Raw genomic sequence first — 23857 nt, 5'->3', positions numbered from 1 at the left:
AAATGGTGGCAAAATGAGATACAAGTAGAGGTACAAGAGATGGAAAATATAGTAGAAAATGTAAGGAAAATTAAAAATACAAGAATTAGGGAAATGAGAAGGAAAATATTACATAAGTGGTATTTTACTCCCGTTCAACTCGCACACTTTCAGCAGAATGTCAGGGGGAATTGTTGGCATGGGTGTCAAGACAAAGGAGTGTTTATGCATATGTTTTGGGAATGCTCGATAGTGCAGGAATTTTGGCAAAAAGTGAAATAGGATATCAATAGAATGCTAAATATACAATGGACAATCACTAAGGAAATGGCAGTACTAGTTAAAAGCAATGCGATGAGAGAATTTAGAGAAATAAAAAAAAGCAGCAATAGAAAGCGCTCAGGCAGTAATAATTTTGGGTTGGAAGGATGCGACAAAATGGACAATGCAAAATTGGTATAGGTACATGGTGGACCACATTCAATTTGAAATTATGGATAAAAGGATAAATTCGGATAATGAAACTGAGTTGGGACAACTGATGGGACGGTGGGACAAGGTAAGACGATATATGACGAGCAGAATCCGAGACCAAGCTACAAGAAATAAATTGGAATCACTCTATAATATGTAAATAGATATATTGCTCTTGGGTCAAGTGGACTATATAAGAAACACCCCCGATTTGGTGGTGGGGAATGTGTGTGTGTCTGGGTGGTAGGCACATTTCACTATGCACTGTTATATGTTGTGTGTAATATAAAATTGTTAAAAATTAATAAAAAAAATTTACATAAAAAGTATATAGGATTCTATTTTTACATTCTGTTTTTTTCTGCTACCTGTCTGTGCATTCTTCCTGATTACCAATTTTTTTGAAAAAAGCTTGCAGGAAGAGATTGCTTAAAATGTCGCTAAGATTCTATCAACCTTATATGGGAAAAGATCCGAATATGCCAACACCTACATACCTATACCCCTGGAAATCTACGAATGTGTGTGTGTGTGTGTAACATATTACAGACACACACACATGTTTTTTGTAGATATATATATGTTATATATTTTATATGTTACAGTTATAGATTATAGTTGTTGGCTATAAAAAGTTTATCTGCCTTGGAATATGGCCCCTAGTGGGGCCGAGAGGCAAAAGGAAGCTGTGATGCTCCTTCAATATACCAAGGTGACTCAACAAAAAATCACAAACATACACATATTTGTAGATGTGTGTGTTTGTGTGTGTGTGTGTGTGTGTAACATATTTTTGATGAATTTGAAAATGAAGGGAGATTAATATAGGTCTATTTCGGCCTTGCTGTGGCCTCATCAGCTAGCCATACCCTCACTGGGATTTGAACCTGCAGCAGAGAATTAACCTCTAGGCCACAGGATCTCATCCTTTCAGCTTTGTACCAGGGAAGTTTTTTCTGTCGAATCACCCTGGCATACCCAAATATGGGAGACGCTTAATGCTTTCTTTTGCCTCTCAGCCTTTCAGCTTTGTACCATGAGATCCTCTGGCCTGGAGGTTAGTTCTCTGCCTTACGAGGCAGAGGCTGCAGGTCCAAATCCCAGTGAGGGTATGGCTAGCCGATGAGGCCATAACAAGCCGAAATAGATCTATACTAGTCTCCCATCATTTTCAAATTCAGCAAAAATATGTTATACATATAGAGTATAATTTGTCGGCTATGAAAAAATTAATTAACTGCCTTGGATAGGCCTCTGGGTTGGGCCAAGAGGCAAAAGGAAGCATTAAGCTCCCTCCCATATTTGGGTATTGCAGGGTGATTCAACAGAACGCACACACACATGTACATATAATGTGTGTGTGTATTAGGACAGCTTCTAAAAAAGAGAAATGCAGGAACATTGATGATTGTTTCATGAATTTCTTTTCAATTACATTTCATTTTCAATAATTGAAGAATGGTTTTAAAAAGGCAAAATAAACTTGAACATGCTAGTTACAAACCAGTCTCAACTCAATGCACTTCAACATTAATACAAAAGAGTTTAAAAGTCATTTCAACAATCACCTTTTTAAAAATTTATTTTACAGTGATTCCAGAATTTATTACTCAAGTCAACACTGCACTAGAAAACTTAAGCAGGAGTACGATTCATCTCTTTGATGATAATCAATTTGTTGACATCTCTAAGAAGATTTACGACACAGTTCATGACATTAGATGTTCAGTTATGATGATTCGGGTAAGTGTTTGATTCTTTCATTCATTTCTAATTAACAGATGTGTCATTAATATTTCTATGCAACATTAAAATCGGCAGAAACTAAAATAATGTGAAAATGGCAGTTTCAGGGGTATTTTTTTCAGTATAATGGATCTTCTCCGGGTCCCGTCAACTAAACAATGTCGCCTGGCGGGACCCAGGGGAAGAGCCTTCTCTGTGGCGGCCCCGGCCCTCTGGAACCAACTCCCCCTGGAGATTAGAATTGCCCCCACCCTCCATGCCTTTCGTAAGCTACTTAAAACCCACCTCTGCCGTCAGGCATGGGGGAACTGAGATACTCTTCCCCCTAGGCTTTTACAATTCTATGCATGGTATGTATGTATGTATGCTTGGTTTTTATATTAATGGGTGTTCAATCGTTTTAGTATTGGATTACTATTGTACACTGTTTTATTGTTGCTGTTAGCCGCCCTGAGTCTCCGGAGAGGGGCGGCATACAAATCCAATCAATCAATCAATCAATAAATAAATAAATAAATAAAATGCTGCTGAATAAAATCATATTATTTTTGACAAAGATTTTTTTTATTTTTTTCTCTCCAATCTCATTACAGTAAAAATTATAACAGCAACATCCACTTATTTTACAATAAATCAATTTCAGGAAGCCAAATACTACCACCCTTAGTTTTGACATCTGGATAAAAGATAGCTGCCCTGTTTTTTTATTGCTATACAAATATACTCCTAGCTGAAAACGCATTCAAGCTGTTCCAAATTTTAGTTTCTCCCATTAAGTAGGCTAAAATGTTTCAGCTCCCTTCCAACCGCTTCTATATCAATTTTTATCTATAGTCAATACCCTTAATAGATAATTACCGCCTATTAAAAAAATACCCCTGAAAAAAAACATTTGAAAACATCTTGCGGTAGCATAATCCAAGGGGAAAAAACCAAAACAGATAGTATCACCAAATATTGCCAAATTAATCCAATTACAAACCTAATTACTAATTCCTTTATATAAAAAAATAAAAATAAGAAAGTTAAAAAATAGAATTAAATCTATAAAAAAAATAAGAAAACAAAGATATAAGACAGAAAATAGAAAATTACACTAAGTAGATAAGGTAACTATAAATGTAAAGACACAACAGGATGAAAAGAAAAAGAAAGAAAAAGAAAAGCACAGTGCAAGAAAAAAAAGAGGAAGAGGAGGAAAGAGCAAAAAAAAGCATATTATTATTATTATTATTATTATTATTATTATTATTATTATTATTATTATTATTATTATTACAGTATTATTATTATTATTATTTATTAGACTTGTATGCCGCCCCTCTCCGAAGACTTATTATTATTTAGATTTCTTTGCCGCCCTTCTCTGAAAACTCAGGGCGGCTCACAGAATACAGAATACAATATTGATTGATTGATTGATTGATTTGATTTGTATGCCCCCCTCTCCGCATACAAGACAAATCTAATACATTAAAAAACTACAGCTAAATCTAATAAATACAAATCTAATAAGTAAATAAATCTAATAAAAAAATAAAAAAATAAAAACCTAATGTATTAATCAATCAACCACATACACAGCATCAGAAACGGGTTCTGCACATCTGCAGAAGAAAAAAAAATCCCCAAAACAAAACCAAATTGAAAAAAGGCCAAAAAAAAAGCCAAAAAGAAAAAAAGGCAAAAACAAAAGGCAAAAACTATGTATAGTGCTGAAAACTCAGCTTCTGCACCTGTGCAGAAGGGGGAAAAAAACCTGGGAAAAGTTAGGAAAAAATCAGGCAAAAAATTTCTAAAAATTAAAAAAACAGATGGCAGTGCTCAAAGACCTGCACCATCTGAACTGGTTTTGTGACATCATCAGTGGGTTGCTACTGGTTCAAACTGGGAGGAACCCACCTCTGCAGGAGTCCATATTAGAATCTTTAAATCCCAAAGATTCAGTGCCAGAAATGAATCCTTTGATTTTTATATGCAAATTAGTTAGAGATGATAGGCAAGTTTAGTATGTTATTCGTGCTTGTAAAGGCTTTTTAGAAGTTTAATAGAAAGGTAGATTTTTGCCTGTACATCAAAAACCCAAATTATTTGCTAGCTGACACATTCCTTTCAAGTATGACATCCACATGAACATAGTCAATGTAGAATGAACACTTTTATTATTAGGTTAGCAAATTCTCTCTGGAAAGAAAAACAAGTTTTCCTTCTAAGAAACCCATTTTAATTTTATTAGCTTACTATACAATACAGTATGTATGTGTTCTGTCTGGGTCACTCCAGAAGCCAATACCAACCCAAAAAGAGAACCCAGACACACTGGTAAAAGGCAAAGGCAGTTTTATCAAAGTCAAGAAAAACACAGGTAACAGAAAATGTCCTTACAAACAGGAAAACGCTGTATATTCACGAAGGCCAAAGGTCCATGCAGCAATACAGAATTCTTGCTGCCAAGCCAAAGCTGTAGATAGCAGACCTACACCTCCCACGGGTCTTCCAAAGCTGCTGGGCCACAAGCCAGGAACAGAGACGCCGAGAAACAAGACAGGATAACGCCACGCCAAGCTGATAACACTCCACATGGCTTAAAGGGCTTGCCTGCCTTTTAAACGCTGCTGATGAGTACCACACCCAAACCCAGCTGTTTATACTTCAGTGGTGAAAATATCTCTTTAACTGCTCCTTTCGTTGCTCTGAACGTCACTGTCTCATGTCAATGACAGCTTGTGCATCATCACCTAATGACTCCAAGCTACTGGCTGGGGAGAGCCCCCCCCTCCCCCCGGGGCTCTCATGCTGTTCTCCTTCATCCCATTCCTGATTTTCCTCTCCCCCGTCTGACTGTTCAGCCCCCTCCTCTGCGCTGTCATCCTCCTCCAGGCATGGAGCCAGCAGAGACACAGCTGGTCCCTGAGCAGCCTCAGGCTGAATCACAACACCATGTATGAAACGTCGCCAGGAGTCTATCAACCTTACATGGGAAAAGACACGAATATGCCAAGACACACACACACACACACACACACACACACACACACACACACACACACACAGAGTATATATATAAAACATATTTTTGCTGAATTGAAAATGAAGGGAGACTAGTATAGATCTATTTTGAGGTTGTTTCCTCTCATCCGCTAGCCATACCCTTACTGGGATTTGAGCCCTCAGCTTCTGTAAGGGTAATCTTAGTAACCCCAGTAAGGATATGGCTAGCTGATGAGAGGAAACAACCTTGAAATAGATCTATACTAGTCTCCCTTCATTTTCAATTCAGCAAAAAAAAATGTTACACATACAGAATATACAGTAGTTTGTTGGCTATGAAAAAGAATAATTAACTAGTAATAATTGGGTTGGGCTGAGAGGCAAGAGGAAGCATTAAGCCCATATTTGGGTATGCCAGGGTGATTCAACAGAAAAAACCACACACATGTATGTATGTATGTATGTATGTATGTATGTACATGTGTGTGTGTGTGTGTGTGTATATGTGTGTATGTATATGTGTGTATGTATGTATGTATGTATATATATATATACACACACACACACACACACACATACATACTACATACAGGGTGCGCTCCAAAAGTAATGCAATTATTTTTTAAAGTAATTTATTGAACAGATTTGCACAAACACTCAAAATTTTTCAAAGTACTGTCCTTGGGCCTCTACATGTTTTTTCCAGCAACTCTGCCATGACCTGTATGCGCCCTGGAAGGCGTCTTCGGGGACCTTTCACAAGGTCTTCGTCACGGCTGATTGGATCTCTTCTAGGGATGAAAAACGGGTTCCTTTCAGGGCTGGGAACAAAAAGAAGTCTGTTGGTGTGATGTCAGGACTGGGGGGGGGGCAGCATTGGCACCTGGTGTTTGGCCAGGAACTCGCATACTCGTAGCGCATTGAAGCAAGGTGCATTTTTAGTCCATAGAGGAGATCCATTAGCCATGATGAAGACCTTGCCAGAGGTCTTCATCAGGTTACTTGAAACCCTGACATTGGCTATTTGCAAAATAACATAAGCAGTCCCTATAGAGCAGGGGTGTCAAGCTCAAAGCCTGCAGGCTGTATCCAGCCTTCGGGCCCACAGAGCCATCCTGGTCTACCCAATGCGAAGAGGAATAATGCAAGCAGTTTTGGGACTGGCATAAATCATGCCCATTCTGTGGGCCATGCCCCCCCCACAGACCTCTGAGGTTAACCACAGCCAGGGGTGGGCTACTGCCCGGATTGGGGGGGGGGGAATGCAGTGGGGTAGTGAAAATGGAGCTCCACCCCAGAACACCCAATTTACACTGAAAGATGTTGAAAGAAAATGCAGGGCGTCCTGCATAAACCACACTCACAGTGTGGTAATAAAAAGTTTGGTAGCCCTTCACTGACCACAGCCCTGATGCAGCCATCAATGAAATTGAGTTTGACACCCCTGCTCTAAAGTGACTAAGGTACTATTCTTCATTTAGCATTTACAACAGTGAAACAAATCAAAGGACGGTAATTTTGTCTCCACGTTGGGGTTTGGGGTTGGGATTTTCTTTTGCTAAAATGTCAGTAGTAGATAATGACAATCCATTTTTGCATTTTATTTTATTTATTTTATTTTATTTTATTTATTTTGTCCAATACATAATACACATTGAAGAGAAAGATATGTAATAATATAAGTAAAGAAAAGAGTAGAAGAAAAGATATAAAAGTATAGGTGAACATATTTGAAAGGAAGAAAAGATAAATGAGATAAGGAGAGACAATTGGACAGGGGACGGAAGGCACACTGGTGCACTTATGTACGCCCCTTACTGACCTCTAAGGAACCTGGAGAGGTCAATCGTTGATAGTCTAAGGGAAAAATGTTGGGGGTTAGGGGTTGACACTACTGAGTCAGGTAATGAGTTCCACGCTTCGACAACTCGGTTGCTGAAGTCATATTTTTTACAGTCAATTTTGGAGCGGTTAATATTAAGTTTGAATCTGTTGCGTGCTCTTGTATTGTTGCGGTTGAAGCTGTACTCAGACCTATGATCAGGCTTTATCCCCACTGTTCCAGCTCCATCTTTCTGTTCCAAAGAAGCCAGCGAGGCCGCCTTATAAAGGGAAAAGGAAAGCTGAAAGATCTACTGTAAAATTTGCCATTCTTCTCTTTACTTCACTTGGGCGGTCATAACAGTTGCAGAGAATCTACAAGTCAAATTGGCCCAGATCAATTCCAGCTTCATTTTAAAATGCAAAAAGCAGGGCATTATGCATTTTTTCTGCTTGTATGCAATCACAATCTGAGCAGTTGCTTAGGAGGGGAACCTGTCAAGTCACTTTACCCCTTAAGCATCTGAGAAAATAATGCTACCCAGCTGCAAGTCAGAGTGAGGTCAGGGCTGTTAGCAAACTCTTCTTTGATAAGAATGGAAAGATTTGTCCTTTTTTTAAAAAAAAAGACAGTTAGTTGAGTTAGAGGGGAAATCAAAGCAGTTGCTGAAGACATGAGCATTTGTTTAGGTACAAATATGTCTTCCAGTGAGTTATGTTATGTGCTAGATGATGCATGTCAGTGTGACGCTCAGTGACAAGGACAATTGTAGCATCACTGTCTCTTGATAAGAGAGTAAGCAGTATGTATGGTTGCGGTATTTCCAGTTGATTAAAATAATTGGTGTTTCTTGAAAATGCTCTGCACTAAGCTGGAAGCAAGATAGTTTGTAGAATTATCAGTTGAAATATAGGTTATTGTATGCCATTATACTTACTTACTTACTTACTTACTTACTTACTTACTTACTTACTTACTTACTTACTTACTTACTTACTTACTTACTTACTCACTTTATTTATGTATCTATCTATCTATCTATCTATCTATCTATCTATCTATCTATCTATCTATCTATCTATCTATCTATCTATCTATCTATCTATTTATTAGATTTGTATGCCACCCCTCTCCGTAGACTCGGGGTGGCTCACAACAATAACAAGAACAATGTAAGAACAAATCTAATAATTTAAAAAACACTAAAAACCCCATTATTAAAAGCAAACACACACACAAACATTCCATGTATAAACTGTATAGGCCCGGGGGAGATGTCTCAGTTCCCCCATGCCCCTGACGGCAGAGATGGGTCTTAAGAGGTTTACGAAAGGCAAGGAGGGTGGGGGCAGTTCTAATCTCCGGGGGGAGCTGGTTCCAGAGGGTCGGGGCCGCCACAGAGAAGGCTCTTCTCCTGGGTCCCGCCAAACAATATTGTTTAGTCGACGGGACCCAGAGAAGGCCAACTCTGTGGGACCTAACCGGTCGCTGGGATTCGTGTGGCAGAAGGCGGTCCCGGAGGGCTTTATATGTATACGTGTGTGTGTGTGCGTGTGTAACATATTTTTGATGATAATGAAAAGGAAGGGAGATAACTTGGTTAGAAGATGTGTGTGTGTGTGTGTAACATACATAGATTTGTTTTCATAGCTTTTCCCGGGTACAGGTATGAAGGTCTTGGAATATTTGGGTTTCTTCCCGTGTAAGTTTCAGAGATTCCTGGCGATGTTTCAATGAGGTCCCACTCATCATCTTCAGGCTGGTGATTTTGTCTTTGTGCTAGGGCGAACCCTGTGTGTGTAACATATAATATAATTATATAATTTTTCAATATACTGCAAGGTCTGGTGATAAGCTTAAGCCAACAATGAACCAAAAGAAGGACTTAAGCAGAAGCTTGAGACGGAATCAGCATTTATTTATTTATTTATTTATTTATTTATTTATTTATTTATTTATTCATTCATTCATTCATTCATTCATTCATTCATCCAATACACAAATGCATAGGAAGAAAAATAGACATGTGGTAATATAAATGAAGGTGAAAGTGAACTTAGAGGAGAGGATATATGAAGGGGAGAGAATATATAAGATAGGTGAAAGAAAGGAAAGACAATTGGACAGGGGACGAAAGGCACACCAGTGCACTTATGTACGCTCCTTACTGGCCTCTTAGGAACCTGGAGAGGTCAATCGTGGAGAGTCTAAGGGAGAAATGTTGGGGGTTAGGGGTTGACACAATTGAGTCAGGTAATGAGTTCCACGCTTTGGTAACTCGATTGTTGAAATCATATTTTTTACAGTCAAGTTTGGAGCGGTTCGTATTAAGTTTGAATCTGTTGCATGCTCTTGTGTTATTGCGGTTGAAGCTGAAGTAGTCATTGACCGGTAGGACGTTGCAGCATATGATCTTGTGGGCAATACTCAAATAGTGTTTTAGGCATCGTAGTTCTAGGCTTTCTAGGCCGAGGATTGTTAGTCTATTTTCGTAGGGCATTCTGTTTTGAGTGGAGGAGTGAAGGGCTCTTCTGGTGAAATATCTTTGGACATTTTCAAAGGGTGTGTTAAATGATTGTGTTAAAGAGCTGGGTAAACCATTCCAAACATATACAAAAGAGACATGTAGGGAAGGCCATGCCTTGGAGAAGGTATGGTATCCCTTTATATCTTCAGAGACATCAACTTTGTTCCCAATTCTGATCCTCTGGCCCATGTTTCCCTTGTAGCCCTAATTTGGCTATACAGCAAAGAACAGGAAAGCTAAGTGCTTAGCAACAGAGGAGCAGGGTGATAAGCAACATAGGTATTTCCCTGATATAACCCTGTCAAGCCAGGACACAATTCATACCAGGCGCTGGTTTACACACAAAACCAAGGTAACAGGAGTTAACAAATGTCAGATGCAATTCTAATTCTTAGCAAAGGAATTCTTACAGAAGCAAAACAGCAAGTTTATTATTATGTCCCAGTAATTCTACCTATTCTGCTATTATTGTGTCCCTAGAGTACTTTTCAAGATTGCTGTATTTATTCCACCCATCAATGCTCCTAGGGGACAATTCCTAATATTCATAAACTTTCAAGTAATAAATAACCTAATCTAATCTCTCATACTTTCTTTCCTTCCCAAAAATGCTATATTATCTTTCTCCTTCCTCTGTCTACTGAGGGGTGGTGGCGACGGCGCAAGTTACACTACTTGGCTAGAAGATAGATTAGGCATCAAGCTCCAAGGCCTTAGTGTTAAACATGATTTATCTATATTAGAAAACTGAATTCTGGAAAAAAAAATATTTCTGTTCCCTAAATTTCAGCATGGTCCACTGCTTACTGAGGCATTGCAAGGTTTGTTTTAATATCTCTTTAAAAAAAAGCTCTTTTAAAAAAATGTTTTAATATCTCAAGGCCTGGTACACCAGTTGCGGCCCTATCTGCACCGGGACTCATTGCTCACAGTCACTCATGCCCTCATCACCTCGAGGTTCGACTACTGTAATGCTCTCTACATGGGGCTACCTTTGAAAAGTGTTCGGAAACTTCAGATCGTGCAGAATGCAGCTGCGAGAGCAGTCATGGGCTTACCTAGGTATGCCCAAGTTTCACCATCACTCTGCAGTCTGCATTGGCTGCCGATCAATTTCCAGTCACAATTCAAAGTGTTGGTTATGACCTTTAAAGCCCTTCATGGCATCGGACCAGAATATCTCCGAGACCGCCTTCTGCCGCACGAATCCCAGCGACTGATTAGGTCCCACAGAGTTGGTCTTCTCCGGGTCCCGTCAACTAAACAATGTCGGTTGGCGGGCCCCAGGGGAAGAGCCTTCTCTGTGGCGGCCCCCACTCTCTGGAACCAACTCCCCCCAGAGATTAGAACTGCCCCTACTCTCCCTGCCTTCTGTAAACTCCTTAAAACCCACCTTTGCCGTCAGGCATGGGGGAACTGAAACACCTCCCCCGGACATGTACAATTTATGCATGGTATGTTTGTGTGTGTGTTTGTTAATAAATGGGGTTCTTTTAAAATCTTTTTAAATATTTTAAATTTATTTGGATTTGCCATGATTTGCTGTATCTTGCTGTGAGCCGCCCCGAGTCTGCGGAGAGGGGTGGCATACAAATCTAAATAATAAATAAACAAATAAATAAACAAACAAACAAACAAACAAACAAACAAATAAATAAATAAATAAATAAATAAACAAACTACTAGCACCGACCTCATTCCCACAAAACTAGGATGGGTATTTTGACCAACAAAAAAGGAGAAAGACAGGAGAAAGCCTGAAATGAAGGATGCATTTTACTTAGGTAATAGATGATCAAACTGAGATATATTTTAAATTGTGTATTAGGCATTTCAGCATATCTGTGCATTATTTAGGCATGTAAACCTTCCACAGCAGCCAAGGTGAAGAAATTAGAATGCATTATGGCCAGCTGCTGACTGAGATACATTGATTCTCTGCCAGATGCATTAGGCTTCTGATTATATAAGGAATCCAGTGCTAATGTGAGCAAAGGTTCTTGATGAAAATGTAACTGGGAGAGGCCGGTGAACAACATCAATTCATGAGGCTTCCTTCCAACATGAAAGAGACTCTGTCAATGGAAGTTTTAACCCTGTAACTACAATGGTCTGCGGGTGTGCTACACAGAACTCTATCAACTCTATCAACTGCTGTTTTTAACTCAGACTGCCAGTAGAAATGGTGAAAATACAATCAATTCAATTGTTGTGGTTAGCTCTGGCACTGCTCCTGCCCCAAGGACTGTGGATGTGGGGGAGACAGCCACATGCTGCAGGCCTGTTTTGCCCCTGGTGGAATCTGCTGATGAAGGCTCCTCTGACCAAGAAGACATGAGTGACAGGGAGGAGGAGAGTGTGGCAGACAGCTCAGAAGGAGATCAATTATCTAGCTCCTCCTTGGATTCAGAACAAGAGTTAATGATACAGCCATGCATGCGGAGAGCGATGCATAGGCAGCAACAACTGAGAGATTATTATCAAAGAAAATGAGGCCACCTATGGTTGGGTGGGGCTGTGGTAATTAGTGAGGCTGCTATAAATAGCAGCCTGTGGGTTTGGCCATTGTGGAGGATTATCTGATAGTTGTGTTTCGTGACTGCTTTACTGACTTTGACCTTTTGTGTGCTGATTTTTCCCCGCTTTGAAACTAAACCAGAGCAAAGTGTGTTTCACTTTGTGAAAGAAGAAGGACTGTGAATTACCTCACAGCTGCAAGCTAAGTATCACAGAACTGATAAGGGACTTGTACAAATTTCCAGTTTGTTTGGAGACGAGTGCTCTTTGCTATACAAAAAGAGGGCTTGGTTTAAGTGAATTTTCATTATAAAGAACATTGTTTTGAATTTTCAAACGTGTGTGAGTCTGAAATTTGTACCTGTGAATTTTCGGGAGGAGTCTACCAGAGAGCCCGACAGAACAGTTAGGAGCCAAATGAAATTTAACATAAATGCATTCCATATTCCTCTGATCACAGCAAAATGTCAAATGATTGACAAGCACCTTGGTTCAGACTCCATTATTATTCTGAAAGATGATCTGTTGAAAATGTCCCCTGTTAAATTATTCGCTCAGCGGCTCAGACGCTGAGCTTGTTGATCAGAAAGGCCAGTATTTTGGCGGTTTGAATCCCAAGCGCTGTGTAATGGAGTGAGCTCCTGTTACTTGTCCCAGCTTCTGCCAACCTAGCAGTTTGAAAGCATGTAAAAATGCAAGTAAGATAAATAGGGACCATTTTGATGGGAAGGTAACAGCGTTCTGTGCGCCTTCGGTGTTTAGTCATGCTGGGCACATGACCCTGGAGACATCTTCAGATAGCGCTGGCTATTAGGCTTTGAAACAGAGATGAGCACTGCCCCCTAGAGTCAAGAACGACTAGCACATATGTGCGAGGGGAACCTTTACCTTAGATTATTGGTTCGAAATAATTAAGCATTCCATTCTTTCTGTAAAATTGCCAGAGTGCTCTGATACTTTTATAATTTCTTTAGTCACTGTTTAGCATATTTTCTATTCCCTATTATTTTATTCCTTACCTTTTTCACAGCAAATTTAGTTCCTTTCAGATATTTGCCAATGATGACTTACAAGTAATTTAAAAGATTACTGGCAATTGCAAGAGAGATGATAGAAACAACAAATAACATTTGATCTTTTCAGGTCATAAATAAGGAATTATCACATCAAACATAGACATATGTTTGAATTCAGATAATTTTATTCTTTATTTTTCTACCCAGATACACAGGAGACCATAGGGATCATATTTCTGATATTCAGAATATAAGGGAAGGGCTAAGCAGAGCTGTGCCAAAGATAACATTGAAATTCAGATTCATTCATGTATTTATTTACATAATTTCCATGCCACCAATTATGTCATCTCTGAAAGTGAATATTGAAAGCCAAAATATAAATATAACCACTCCACCCACATTAAGATACTTAAATGTAATGTTTATTTCTGAAATTGAAAAAAATTAAAAATGTCAAGATATTTTTTTAAAAACCCAGTTGCTATATATTCAATGCTCACCAAAAGCTCACAAAAAAGTTTCAGCATTTAATGCTTTCTGAAGCGCCAGAAGTAAAGAAATAAATGTGAAGATGCAGCTTCCAATCTTCTTTATATCAGTTATAATTTTACCTTCTTTAACGCTACATCCTGAGCCCTTCCTTGTCATATTTTACCCTTTCTAATAATCAAATCCATAAATCACAATTGTTTTCCATTTCTAACTAACATTCTTCAAAGGTTTTCAGTCACTAACAAATATAATTGTTGTCTTATCCTTAATAAAACAAGACAATTTTATTATTTCTGCAAATATTATCATCTTCATAAGCCATCCCCCCATTTCCAAATCTTTATAGCTTTGCTGCAGTTACAAAAATGCATATTTTGTTGTTTGTAACAATCTTCCATGGGGTTTTTCTAATGGACACTCTATAATTTCATACTTCTATTGTGATTTTGACTGAACGTTGATCTTTAAAATTCTTTGTATCACTTTATTTGGATCCAGAATTTTCTAGATTTTTTACAAATCCATCATGATAAAATGACTCTTCAATTTTTCACATTTTCAACATAAAATTAAAGTAGTTCTATGTATTCTAGGTATTTTTTCTGATGTCATATACCCATGATAAAAAAGTTCTCTTTTAATTATACAGTATAAGGCAGTGATGGCGAACCTATGGCATGGGTGCCCACAGGTGGCACGCGGAGCTATATCTGCTGGCACCCGAGCCATTGCCCTAGCTGAGCTCCAACGTGCATGTGTGTGCTGGCCAGCTGATTTTTGGCTTGCACAGAGACTCTGGGAGGGCAATTTGGGTGAAACGTGAGCCTACTGGGCCCACCAAAAGTTGGTAAACAGGCCATTTTTGGCCTCCAGAGGGCCTCCGGGGGGCAAGGGAAGCGCTTTTCACCCTTACGGGGCATTGAATTATGCGTGTGAGCACTCATGCTTGCACGATAGTGCCCACACAGGCTCTTTCGGTACCTAAGGAAGCAAAGGTTCACTATCATTGATATAAGGTATATTTCAGTCCTTTCAATCATGTCACCTCCCATTGGTCTACCTGTATGTTATAAATGAAATTCTTAGCTAATTTTATCATACATTCTTTAACTTGTTCTTTCAAATTTCAGCAAAATCTGATACATTTTGGCAATGACATTCTCATCATTTATACCCAACAATCTCAAATTCCATTTTATATAATCCATTTCCAGTTGTCTTTTTTTCTAAATTAAGCCTCTCTTTTAATTGTATACATAAGAACCATTGAAAATGCAAATCCCTTTAGAGTTAATTGTTCGCTTGATTTTGTTTTTAGTTCATTGTGTTTCCTAATTAACATATCTTGGTATGTTAACTATTTCTCCTTACTCCCTGTTTCCTATGCTGAAATTAATGAAGGGAACTTCTAGTACTGTTTCATACCCTCAATATGGTATTTCTAATATAGTGATTTAAAAAATCTACATTACTATTATCATACCATAAAAAGCCATGCCACCCAAATCTGAAATTGTGACCGTCTAGTGTTAATATCCGTTTATTTTTCAAAAGAAACTACTTTTTCATTTAAACTGAATCTCAGGCTGCAAAATATAATTTAAAATCAGGCAAGCCCGTTAGTTTGAAGCAAATACGTAACTTCATATCCAAAATTCCAATGATTAAAATCATAATTTAAATACAGCATGTAGGACTTGGAGTTTAAATCTGAAAAATTTTGGATCGGAGAGATCTTGACTCTTGACAAGTATATATAATAAGAAAATGTAAACAAATCTAATATTTAAGTTAATTTAAAAACCCCAATTTAAGAAACGAATCATACATACAGACATACCATGCATAAATTTTATAAGCCTAGGGGGAAGGGGAAGTCTCAATTCCCCCACACCTGATGACCGAGGTAGGTTTTAAGGAGCTTACAAAAGGCAAGGAGGGTGGGGGCAACTCTGATATCTGGGGGGAGTTGGTTCCAAAGGGTCAGGGCTGCCACAGAGAAGGCTTTTCCCCTGGGTCCCGCCAAATGACATTGTTTAGTTGACCGGACCCAGAGAAGGCCAACTCTGTGAGACCTAACCGGTCACTGGGATTCATGCTGCAGAAGGCGGTCCCGGAGATATTCTGGTCCGATGCCATGAAGGGCTTTGTAGGTCATAACCAACACTTTGAATTGTGATCGGAAACTGATTGGCAACCGATGCAGACTGCGGAGTGTTGGTGTAACATGGGCATATTTAGGCAAGCCCATGATAGCTCTCGCAGCTGCATTCTGCACAATCTGAAGTTTCCGAACACTTATTTATTTATTGCATACCTATTCTAGTTTTGAAACTGGGTCTTCAGGATTATAGGGTGAGACTAAAAGCAGAACAAACTCTATTGTTCCTTGTCAAGAAAAAGAATAAAATGAAATGAGATAACAATTGCAAGAAAGAAAGACAAAATGAGTCTCACAGGAAAAAAAAGAATAGCTGACAATAAAGCTACTTCTATAGTAGTTGAAAGTAACTGACGAGGACAGGAGATACTGCTTGGAAATTTCACAGCAGGGTAGAGAATAAACCCTTTTCTTGTCCTAAAGCTCTATTAGAAACTTTCTCAGTCCTCTCAGAACTGTTGCATGAACCTCAGAAACCACAAAAAACTTGGAACTCTTCGAACCAAGAATGCCTAGGTTATAAATAGAAATAGCTACCACTAGCTTCAGAAGAGCCCTTCACTCCACCACTCGAAACAGAATACCCTACGAAACTAGACTTACAATCCTGGGTCTAGAAAGCTTAGAACTACGACGCGACGCCTTAAACATGATCTAAGTATTGCCCACAAGATCATATGCTGCAACGTCCTGCCTGTCAACAACTACTTCAGCTTCAACCGCAACAACACAAGAGCACGCAACAGATTCAAACTTAATATCAACCGCTCCAAACTTGATTGTAAAAAAATATGACTTTAGCAATCGAGTTGTTGAAGCGTGGAACTCATTACCAGGCTCCGTGGTGTCAACCCTCAACATTTTTCCCTTAGACTTTCCATGGTTGACTTCTCCAGATTCCTTAGAGGTCAGTAAGGGGCGAACATAAGTGCACTAGTGTGCCTTACAATTGTCCAATTGTCTCTCCTATATTTTATATATCTTTTCTCCCATTCATATATCCTTCCTCTACTCTTCATTGATGTATTCTATTCTATTCTCATATCTCTTCTTCTATCCCTTCCCTGATATTTACTACTACACCTTTTTATTCTCTTTAACTTTCAATTTGTATTGGACAAAATAAATAAATAAAAATAAATAAATAAATAAACATTTAGTTGCATCTGCTTCTATGTGTAGCAAGTTTGGCAAGCACAAAGGAGTCAGTGTGTGACTATTTCCTTCCCCCTGAACCCTGGAAGCAACTCTTCAGAATCCACGACACCACTGGGCGGCATTATTCATTACATTTGTTAGGATTAACAGATCGAAAGATTGGACGACGGTTTTATCTCGGGCTAATTGTCCTGGGGCTGGAAAGGGGAACATTTGTTTTGTCATAAACACATGCATGCAAGAGGGAAACACATGTCCTGGTTTGGGTATACAACCCTAACCTGAACCGTTGAGCACTTGGTTTAAGAACAAATGAGGTTTTCACATGGAATTCCTGGGGGGGGGGGTTGGGGGGAGGGACCCCCCCCCCACAGATAAATTGTTTCTGTACTTCTAAAGCTCTTGGACTTTTCATGCTCAAAGAAGGGGTCAAAGGCAGGGCAGCTGAGCTACCCCTAAAGATGGTCTCTCCATGGCAAGGTTGAGGCACAATGGTGAGGCAATGCGGGAATGATTAGACTTTCCACAGTTGACTTCTCCAGATTCCTTAGAGGTCAGTAAGGGGCGAGCATAAGTGCACTAGTGTACATTCCGTCCCCTGTCCAATTGTCTCTCCTATATTTTACATATCTTTTCTCCCATCCATATATCCTTCCTCTACTCTTCATTGATGTATTCTATTCTCATATCTCTTCTTCTATCCCTTCCCTGATATTTACTACTACACCTTTTTACTCTCCTTAACTTTCAATTTGTATTGGACAAAATAAATAAATAAAATAAAATAGCTCAGTAGTTACTGAATAGAAGTTGGAAACAGAATAGTCCACATATCAGGGATGAAATGCTCCCGGTTTGCTTGTGCTGTATATGGTAGCGGTGAAATGCTCTCGGTTCTCTCGTGCCTATCGGTCATAGGAGAGCCGGTCACAAAGGGAGCATGAGGCTCTGCCTACCTGTCCGGACACAGCCATTTATTTATTTACTTACTTACTTACTTACTTACTTACTTACTTACTTACTTATTTATCAGATTTGTATGCCGCCCCTCTCCGCAGACTTGGGGCGGCTCACAGCAATAATGATACAATGTAACAAATCTAATATTTAATTAATTTATAAAACCCCAATTTAGAAACCAATCATACATACTAGCGTACCATACATAAATTTTATAAGCCTAGGGGGAGGGAAAATGTCAATTCCCCCATGCCTGACGACAGAGGTGGGTTTTAAGGAGCTTACGAAAGGCTAGGAGGGTGGGGGCAACTCTGATATCTGGGGGGAGCTGGTTCCAAAGGGTCGGGGCCGCCACAGAGAAGGCTCTTCCCCTGGGTCCCGCCAAACGACATTGTTTAGTTGACGGGACCCGGAGAAGGCCAACTTTGTGGGACCTAACTGGTCGCTGGGATTCGTGTGGCAGAAGGCGGTCCCGGAGATATTTGGGTTCTTTCACCCTCTGTACATGCACATAAAGCTTTGTGCATGTGCAGACGGTAAAAGAACCCCAAATGGCGGCATCCAGGCAGGTGGATGGAGCCTCCCGCTCCTTTTGCAACCGGATCTCCTACGACTGACAGGCACGAGCAAACCAGGAGCATTTTACCGCTGCCACATATGGTACTCTTATTAAATAAACAGGAGATGTAAATACAGGGACCTGATAATCTCTTAAACACATTCAAAGAACGAAGTTTGGAGGGCCAGATGGTTCCAAAAGACTCTTTGCACTTGATGAAAAGTAACATATGTGGATAACAGATTTCAGCGTTAGGACCATTGATAGAGAGGTGTGTGGTTTCTTTTAAAGTTTTCCTAGCTATGTTATGCTTAAGAGGAATTAGAAATAGTATCAATGCAAGAAGCATGGAAAGGATCACAAATACAAAAAAAAATGGATCACTGACCATCAGTTTAATAATTATTAGCACAGTTGGTTGAAAAAAAGGGGCAAATCTATTGCCAATTTCTGTCTCTATTTTGCATTCCCATACCTTTTCTTCTCTCCTGAAGCTACATAAGAGAATGAAAAAGAGAAAGAGATATTTGTGTTTTATTGTGACCTGGGCAAATATTCTCCCTTTAAATGTAATATGTAAAGTGTTGGTTATGATCTATAAAGCCCTTCATGGCACCGGACCATCTCAGGGACCGCCTTCTGCTGCACGAATCCCAGTGACCAGTTAGGTCCCACAGAGTGGGTCTTCTCCGGGTCCCGTCAACTAAACAATGTCGCTTGGCGGGACCCAGGGGAAGAGCCTTCTCTGTGGCGGCCCCGGCCCTCTGGAACCAACTCTCCCCAGAGATTAGAATTGCCCCCACCCTCCTTGCCTTTCATAAGCTACTTAAAACCCACCTCTGCCGCCAGGCATGGGGGAATTGAGATACACTCTCCCCCTAGGCCTTTAAAATTTTATGCATGGTATGTCTGTCTGTATGTTTGGTTTTTATATAATGGGTTTTAACTGTTTTTTAGCATTGGATTATACTGTTTATACTGCCTTCTGTGTGGCGGCCCCGACTCTCTGGAACCAGCTCCCCCCAGAGATTAGAACTGCCCCTACCCTCCTTGCCTTTCGTAAACTCCTTAAAACCCACCTTTGTCGTCAGGCATGGTGGAAGTGAGATATCTCCCCCGGGCCTATATAATTTATGTATGGTATGCTTGTAGGTATGTCTGCTTAAAAATTGGGTTTTTTTAACTATTTTAAATTTTAAATTGTAAATTATTAGATTTGTCAGGAACTGTTTTTACTGTGTTGTGAGCCGCCCCGAGTCTACGGAGAGGGGCGGCATACAAATCTAATAAATAAATGAATGAATGAATGAATGAATAAATAAATCCAATAAATCCAATAAATCCAATATATAATAATAATAATAATAATAATAATAATAATAATAATAATAATAATTAATCTGTGATCTTAGTTTCTGATACAAACTATATTGCAAAGAACTAGCTAATGAAAAACCATGCCTTTGGTGTACTCCCAAAAAAGAAAAAAAATAGTTCTGCTTTCTGCTTTAGGGTCTGATGAAGAGGTGGGTTCTAACTTACCTTGTGGCAGGTTCACTTCCTCTGGTGCTGCGCATGCTCAGGGCTGAACATTTGCAAAACATTCCCTCCTCACACACCCACCCATCCCAAAAGGGAAAGAAGATGGCAATATATACACAGTGCCGGAAACCCGACTTCTGCGCATGCATGTGTGTGTATGTATGTATGTATGTATGTATGCCTGCCTGTTTGTTTGTTTGTTTTCTGTCAAATTTGTTTTTATTTAAATTTAATTATTTCAACATGTTAAGCAAAATTGACTAGTCAATCTTTTAACTGAAAGTAAAAGCTTTTCCTTAGTTCACAATTTAAAGAAATCATTTGCTTAATAAAAACACTGTCAATAAAGCTGCCAAGAATTCTGTCTATAAAATAATAGCAGTTTCTTAAAGTGCATACATTGCTGTTGTAACCAGTGAGTTCGTTTTTTATGACTCCAGCTTAGGCATCAATTGCTGCCAGCTTTTCCAGTAATTGCTAAGATTGACACAAAGGGCAGAAATTATTGTTTAGATTACATTAAAAAAAAAACTGAAGCAATCTTAAATCAAGATGTGTATGCATATATATATGGTAAAGGTAAAGATATACACATAAGGTAAAGATTCCCCCACATATGCAGGCTAGCCGTTTCCGGTTCAAGGGGATCATCTCCATTTCTAAGCCAGTGGAGTCAGTGTTGTCTTAAGATGTCTCCATTCTCATGTGGCCAGCATGATTAAATGCTGAAAGTGCACAGAATGCTGTTATCTTCCCACCAAAGTAGTCCCTATTTTTCTACTTGCCTTTTTATGTGCTTTTGAACTGCTAGGTTGGCAGAAGTTGGAACAAGTAACAGCAAGTGATAGGCAAACTGAACCTGCACAATTCGGGTCCGTACTGAATTTTGCAGTGTTCGGTATGCCGAACACGAAATTTTTTGAAACTTCGAGCAAAGTTCGGAGTCGCATTCGGCGTTCGGAGCTTTGACGTCATCGGCAGGTTGCTAAAGATGCCAAGGTGATCACTTCCTGGATTCCATGGAATCCAGGAAGTGATCACCTTGGCGTCCTTAGCAACCTGCCGGTGACATCAAGGCTCCGCCCCTGGAATCTCTTCGTGGGAGGGATTCCCCAGCTCCTTCAAAGGAGGTCTTTACGTAAAAATAAACATTTTTATTTTTACGTGAAAGGACACCGCAGCGGCGCTGCAAGCAAAGGGCGGTCCTTTCACGTTAAAATAAACATGTTTATTATTACGTGAAAGGACCGCCCTTTGCTTGCAGGCTAGGTTGCAATCTCACAAACATACACACATACATCACACATACACACACACACACACACACATGTATATAGGAGATGGAGAGAGTGTGTGTAATATAAAAGGCTGGAGAAATTTGAAGCCCATATTTATAAGGCTGCTCCATTTCAAGTGGGAGAGATATGAAAGCTTTGCTTTGCTTTATATTTTTTGCTATATTGGCTCTTTGTGTATTTTTATTTTGGGGGGTAAAAAGATGCCTCAGGCTTGGAATCAACACAGGGCACCAGCAGTCAGAGGCCTCCCCAAAGAATCACTGCTATGGTACCAGGCTCCTGGGCAGTAGCTCAGAAGTTCAAATGGTGGTTTAAAGGCAGCTGGTACTGAACACAGCGCTCAGGTTGCCGCTGTCAGAGCCTGGACGAGTGCATCAAAGGGGTCAGGGAGGGAGCCCTCAGACAAGAGGCTGTGAAGGCTGGATGTGAGGTTGATCTTGAGCGCCATGGTAATTATTCTGTTTTTCCTCTCACCTAAATCAAGTCCAGAGCATAAGAGATGCCTCCAGGCTATCACAGTCTCTTTTCAAAGACATGGAATTGAATATGCTTAAGTATTCAAGCCAGCAGCTTTGAGGTGGGTGGGATGAAAAGGAACCAGGGATTAATTTAATATTTGAGGATGAGTGCAGGACCTCTGGAAAAGCAGAGAGATTGCTTTAGATAAAACAGGCAACCGTTTGATTTTATTTTATACCTAAAAAGGTTTCCTGTCTCTAAAATCCACTGAGAAAAGACACTTCAACCAGCAGTGACAGCTCTGGTCAGAGGCCATATGCCCTGCACAGAGGACAGAGAAGCAAAGCCTCCGTTTTCAGGTGCTCCTCGTTCACAGGGGAGGAGGGAGGGACCAGTATCATCTCTCCCCAAACCTTTGTGGATTTTCCAACTCCTATAACCACAAAATTCTCCCCCATCCTTACTCTGTAGGGAAAGAATAGTGAGTGAAAGTCGCAATGTTGTTACACATGCTGACATTGTAGCTACCATGTGGTTTTTCTTCCCTTGTAAATAGGGATCGGGCAGTCTGCAGGGCATAGCCCAAGAAGTATTAAGAAGAAGAGACCGCCTTCTGCCGCATGAATCCCAGCGACCGGTGAGGTCCCACAGAGTTGGTCTCCTTAGGGTCCCGTCGACCAAACAATGTCGGCTGGCGGGACCTAGGGGAAGAGCCTTCTCTGTGGGGGCCCCAGCCCTCTGGAATCAGCTCCCCCCTGAGATTCGTACTGCCCCCACCATCCTTGCCTTCCGAAAGAGTTTAAAAACTCATCTTTGCCGCCAGGCCTGGGGTTCCTTAGACCTTCCCCCCCTGACTGATGAATGCTTAGTTTGACTGCTGAATGAATGATATTGATAGTTTTAAATTAGAATTTTAATTGTTTTTTAAGGTATAATTGGATTGTTATTATTGTTTCCTGTTTTTCTGTACTTGCTGTGAGCCACTCCGAGTCCTCGGAGAGGGGCGGCATATAAATCCAATTAAATAAATAAATAAATTAATTAAATTTTTATAATTTCATGGTGGCAATCAGCAATTTTTAATTGGATCGTTTCACATAATGGTCATCTACCATGTCTTGAAAGCAACTAACTCAGGGCAAGGATACTGAATGTCACTTTCAAGGATGGTATTAATTTGCTTTCCCTACCAGTTTGCAAATGTGAGAGCGCGGGCATGCTATCTTTGATCATGTGCATGGCTTCCACGCATGCATGCAACCTTCCATACAAGTGTGTGGCCTTCCGTGCATGTGCTTTGCTCATGTGCACAGCTTACATGCAGCGGTGGGCTACGAGCCGGAATGATAAATTGCGCTCGCGGCGGCGGCTAATAAATGCTTTCAGGGCCAGTGCGATTTTGCTTCTGCACCTGTGGAGGTAGCAAAATCATGCACGGAGCTGCAGGTGCATCCATGTTTTGGTGAGATATTTTTTGCTTCCGCACATGTCGAAACATGGGTGCACCTGTGGCTCAGTGCATGATTTTGCTACCTCCACAGGTGCAGAAGCAAAATCGCACTGGCCCCGAAAGCACTTATGAGCTGCCATGGCGAGCACAATTTAGTGTTACAGCTGGTAGCCTACTGCTGCTTACACGCATGTGTGCAGCTTCAAAACATGCCTAAATAGGACAGCATAGCACCTGGGCAGGTGGGCAGGCCCACTCACAGGTCGCTACTTCCAGCTCACCCAAACCAGTCCAATCCAGTTGAATACCACCTCTGGTCAGTATATATAACTTTCACCATTCCTTCACTCATTCATTCATCTCCAATCCTAAAAATAACGGATTGTTTAAATTTGTATTATAAAATGTGATTCTAGACATTATTTGATTTTTTTAAAAAAAATACATATTCCTTGATAGAAACATAGAAACATAGAAGTCTGACGGCAGAAAAAGACCTCATGGTCCATCTAGTCTGCCCTTATACTATTTTCTGTATTTTATCTTAGGGTGGATATATGTTTATCCCAGGCATGTTTAAATTCAGTTACTGTGGATTTATCTAACCATGTCTGCTGGAAGTTTGTTCCAAGGATCTACTACTCTCTCAGTAAAATAATATTTTCTAACATTGCTTGTGATCTTTCCCCCAACTAACATCAGA

The 23857-nt window shown here is 40.0% G+C and overlaps 1 protein-coding gene across 2 annotated transcripts in view; it reads left to right on the top strand.

The window, feature by feature from the left end:
* Nucleotides 1-23857, top strand: part of CTNNA3 (catenin alpha 3) — a 1220185-nt gene that overhangs the window by 960820 nt on the left and 235508 nt on the right. For both annotated transcript variants that reach the window (XM_070752167.1, XM_070752166.1), the window contains exon 13: nucleotides 2045-2196. In XM_070752167.1, the coding sequence (XP_070608268.1) occupies nucleotides 2045-2196 (152 nt within the window). The remainder of the gene's footprint in view (nucleotides 1-2044; nucleotides 2197-23857) is intronic.

The sequence above is a fragment of the Erythrolamprus reginae genome, chromosome 5 (genome assembly GCF_031021105.1).
Source record: "Erythrolamprus reginae isolate rEryReg1 chromosome 5, rEryReg1.hap1, whole genome shotgun sequence".
Taxonomy (NCBI): Eukaryota; Metazoa; Chordata; class Lepidosauria; order Squamata; family Dipsadidae; genus Erythrolamprus; species Erythrolamprus reginae.
Note: the sequence above shows the minus strand (reverse complement) of the source record. Positions and strands in the feature narration are given on the sequence as shown.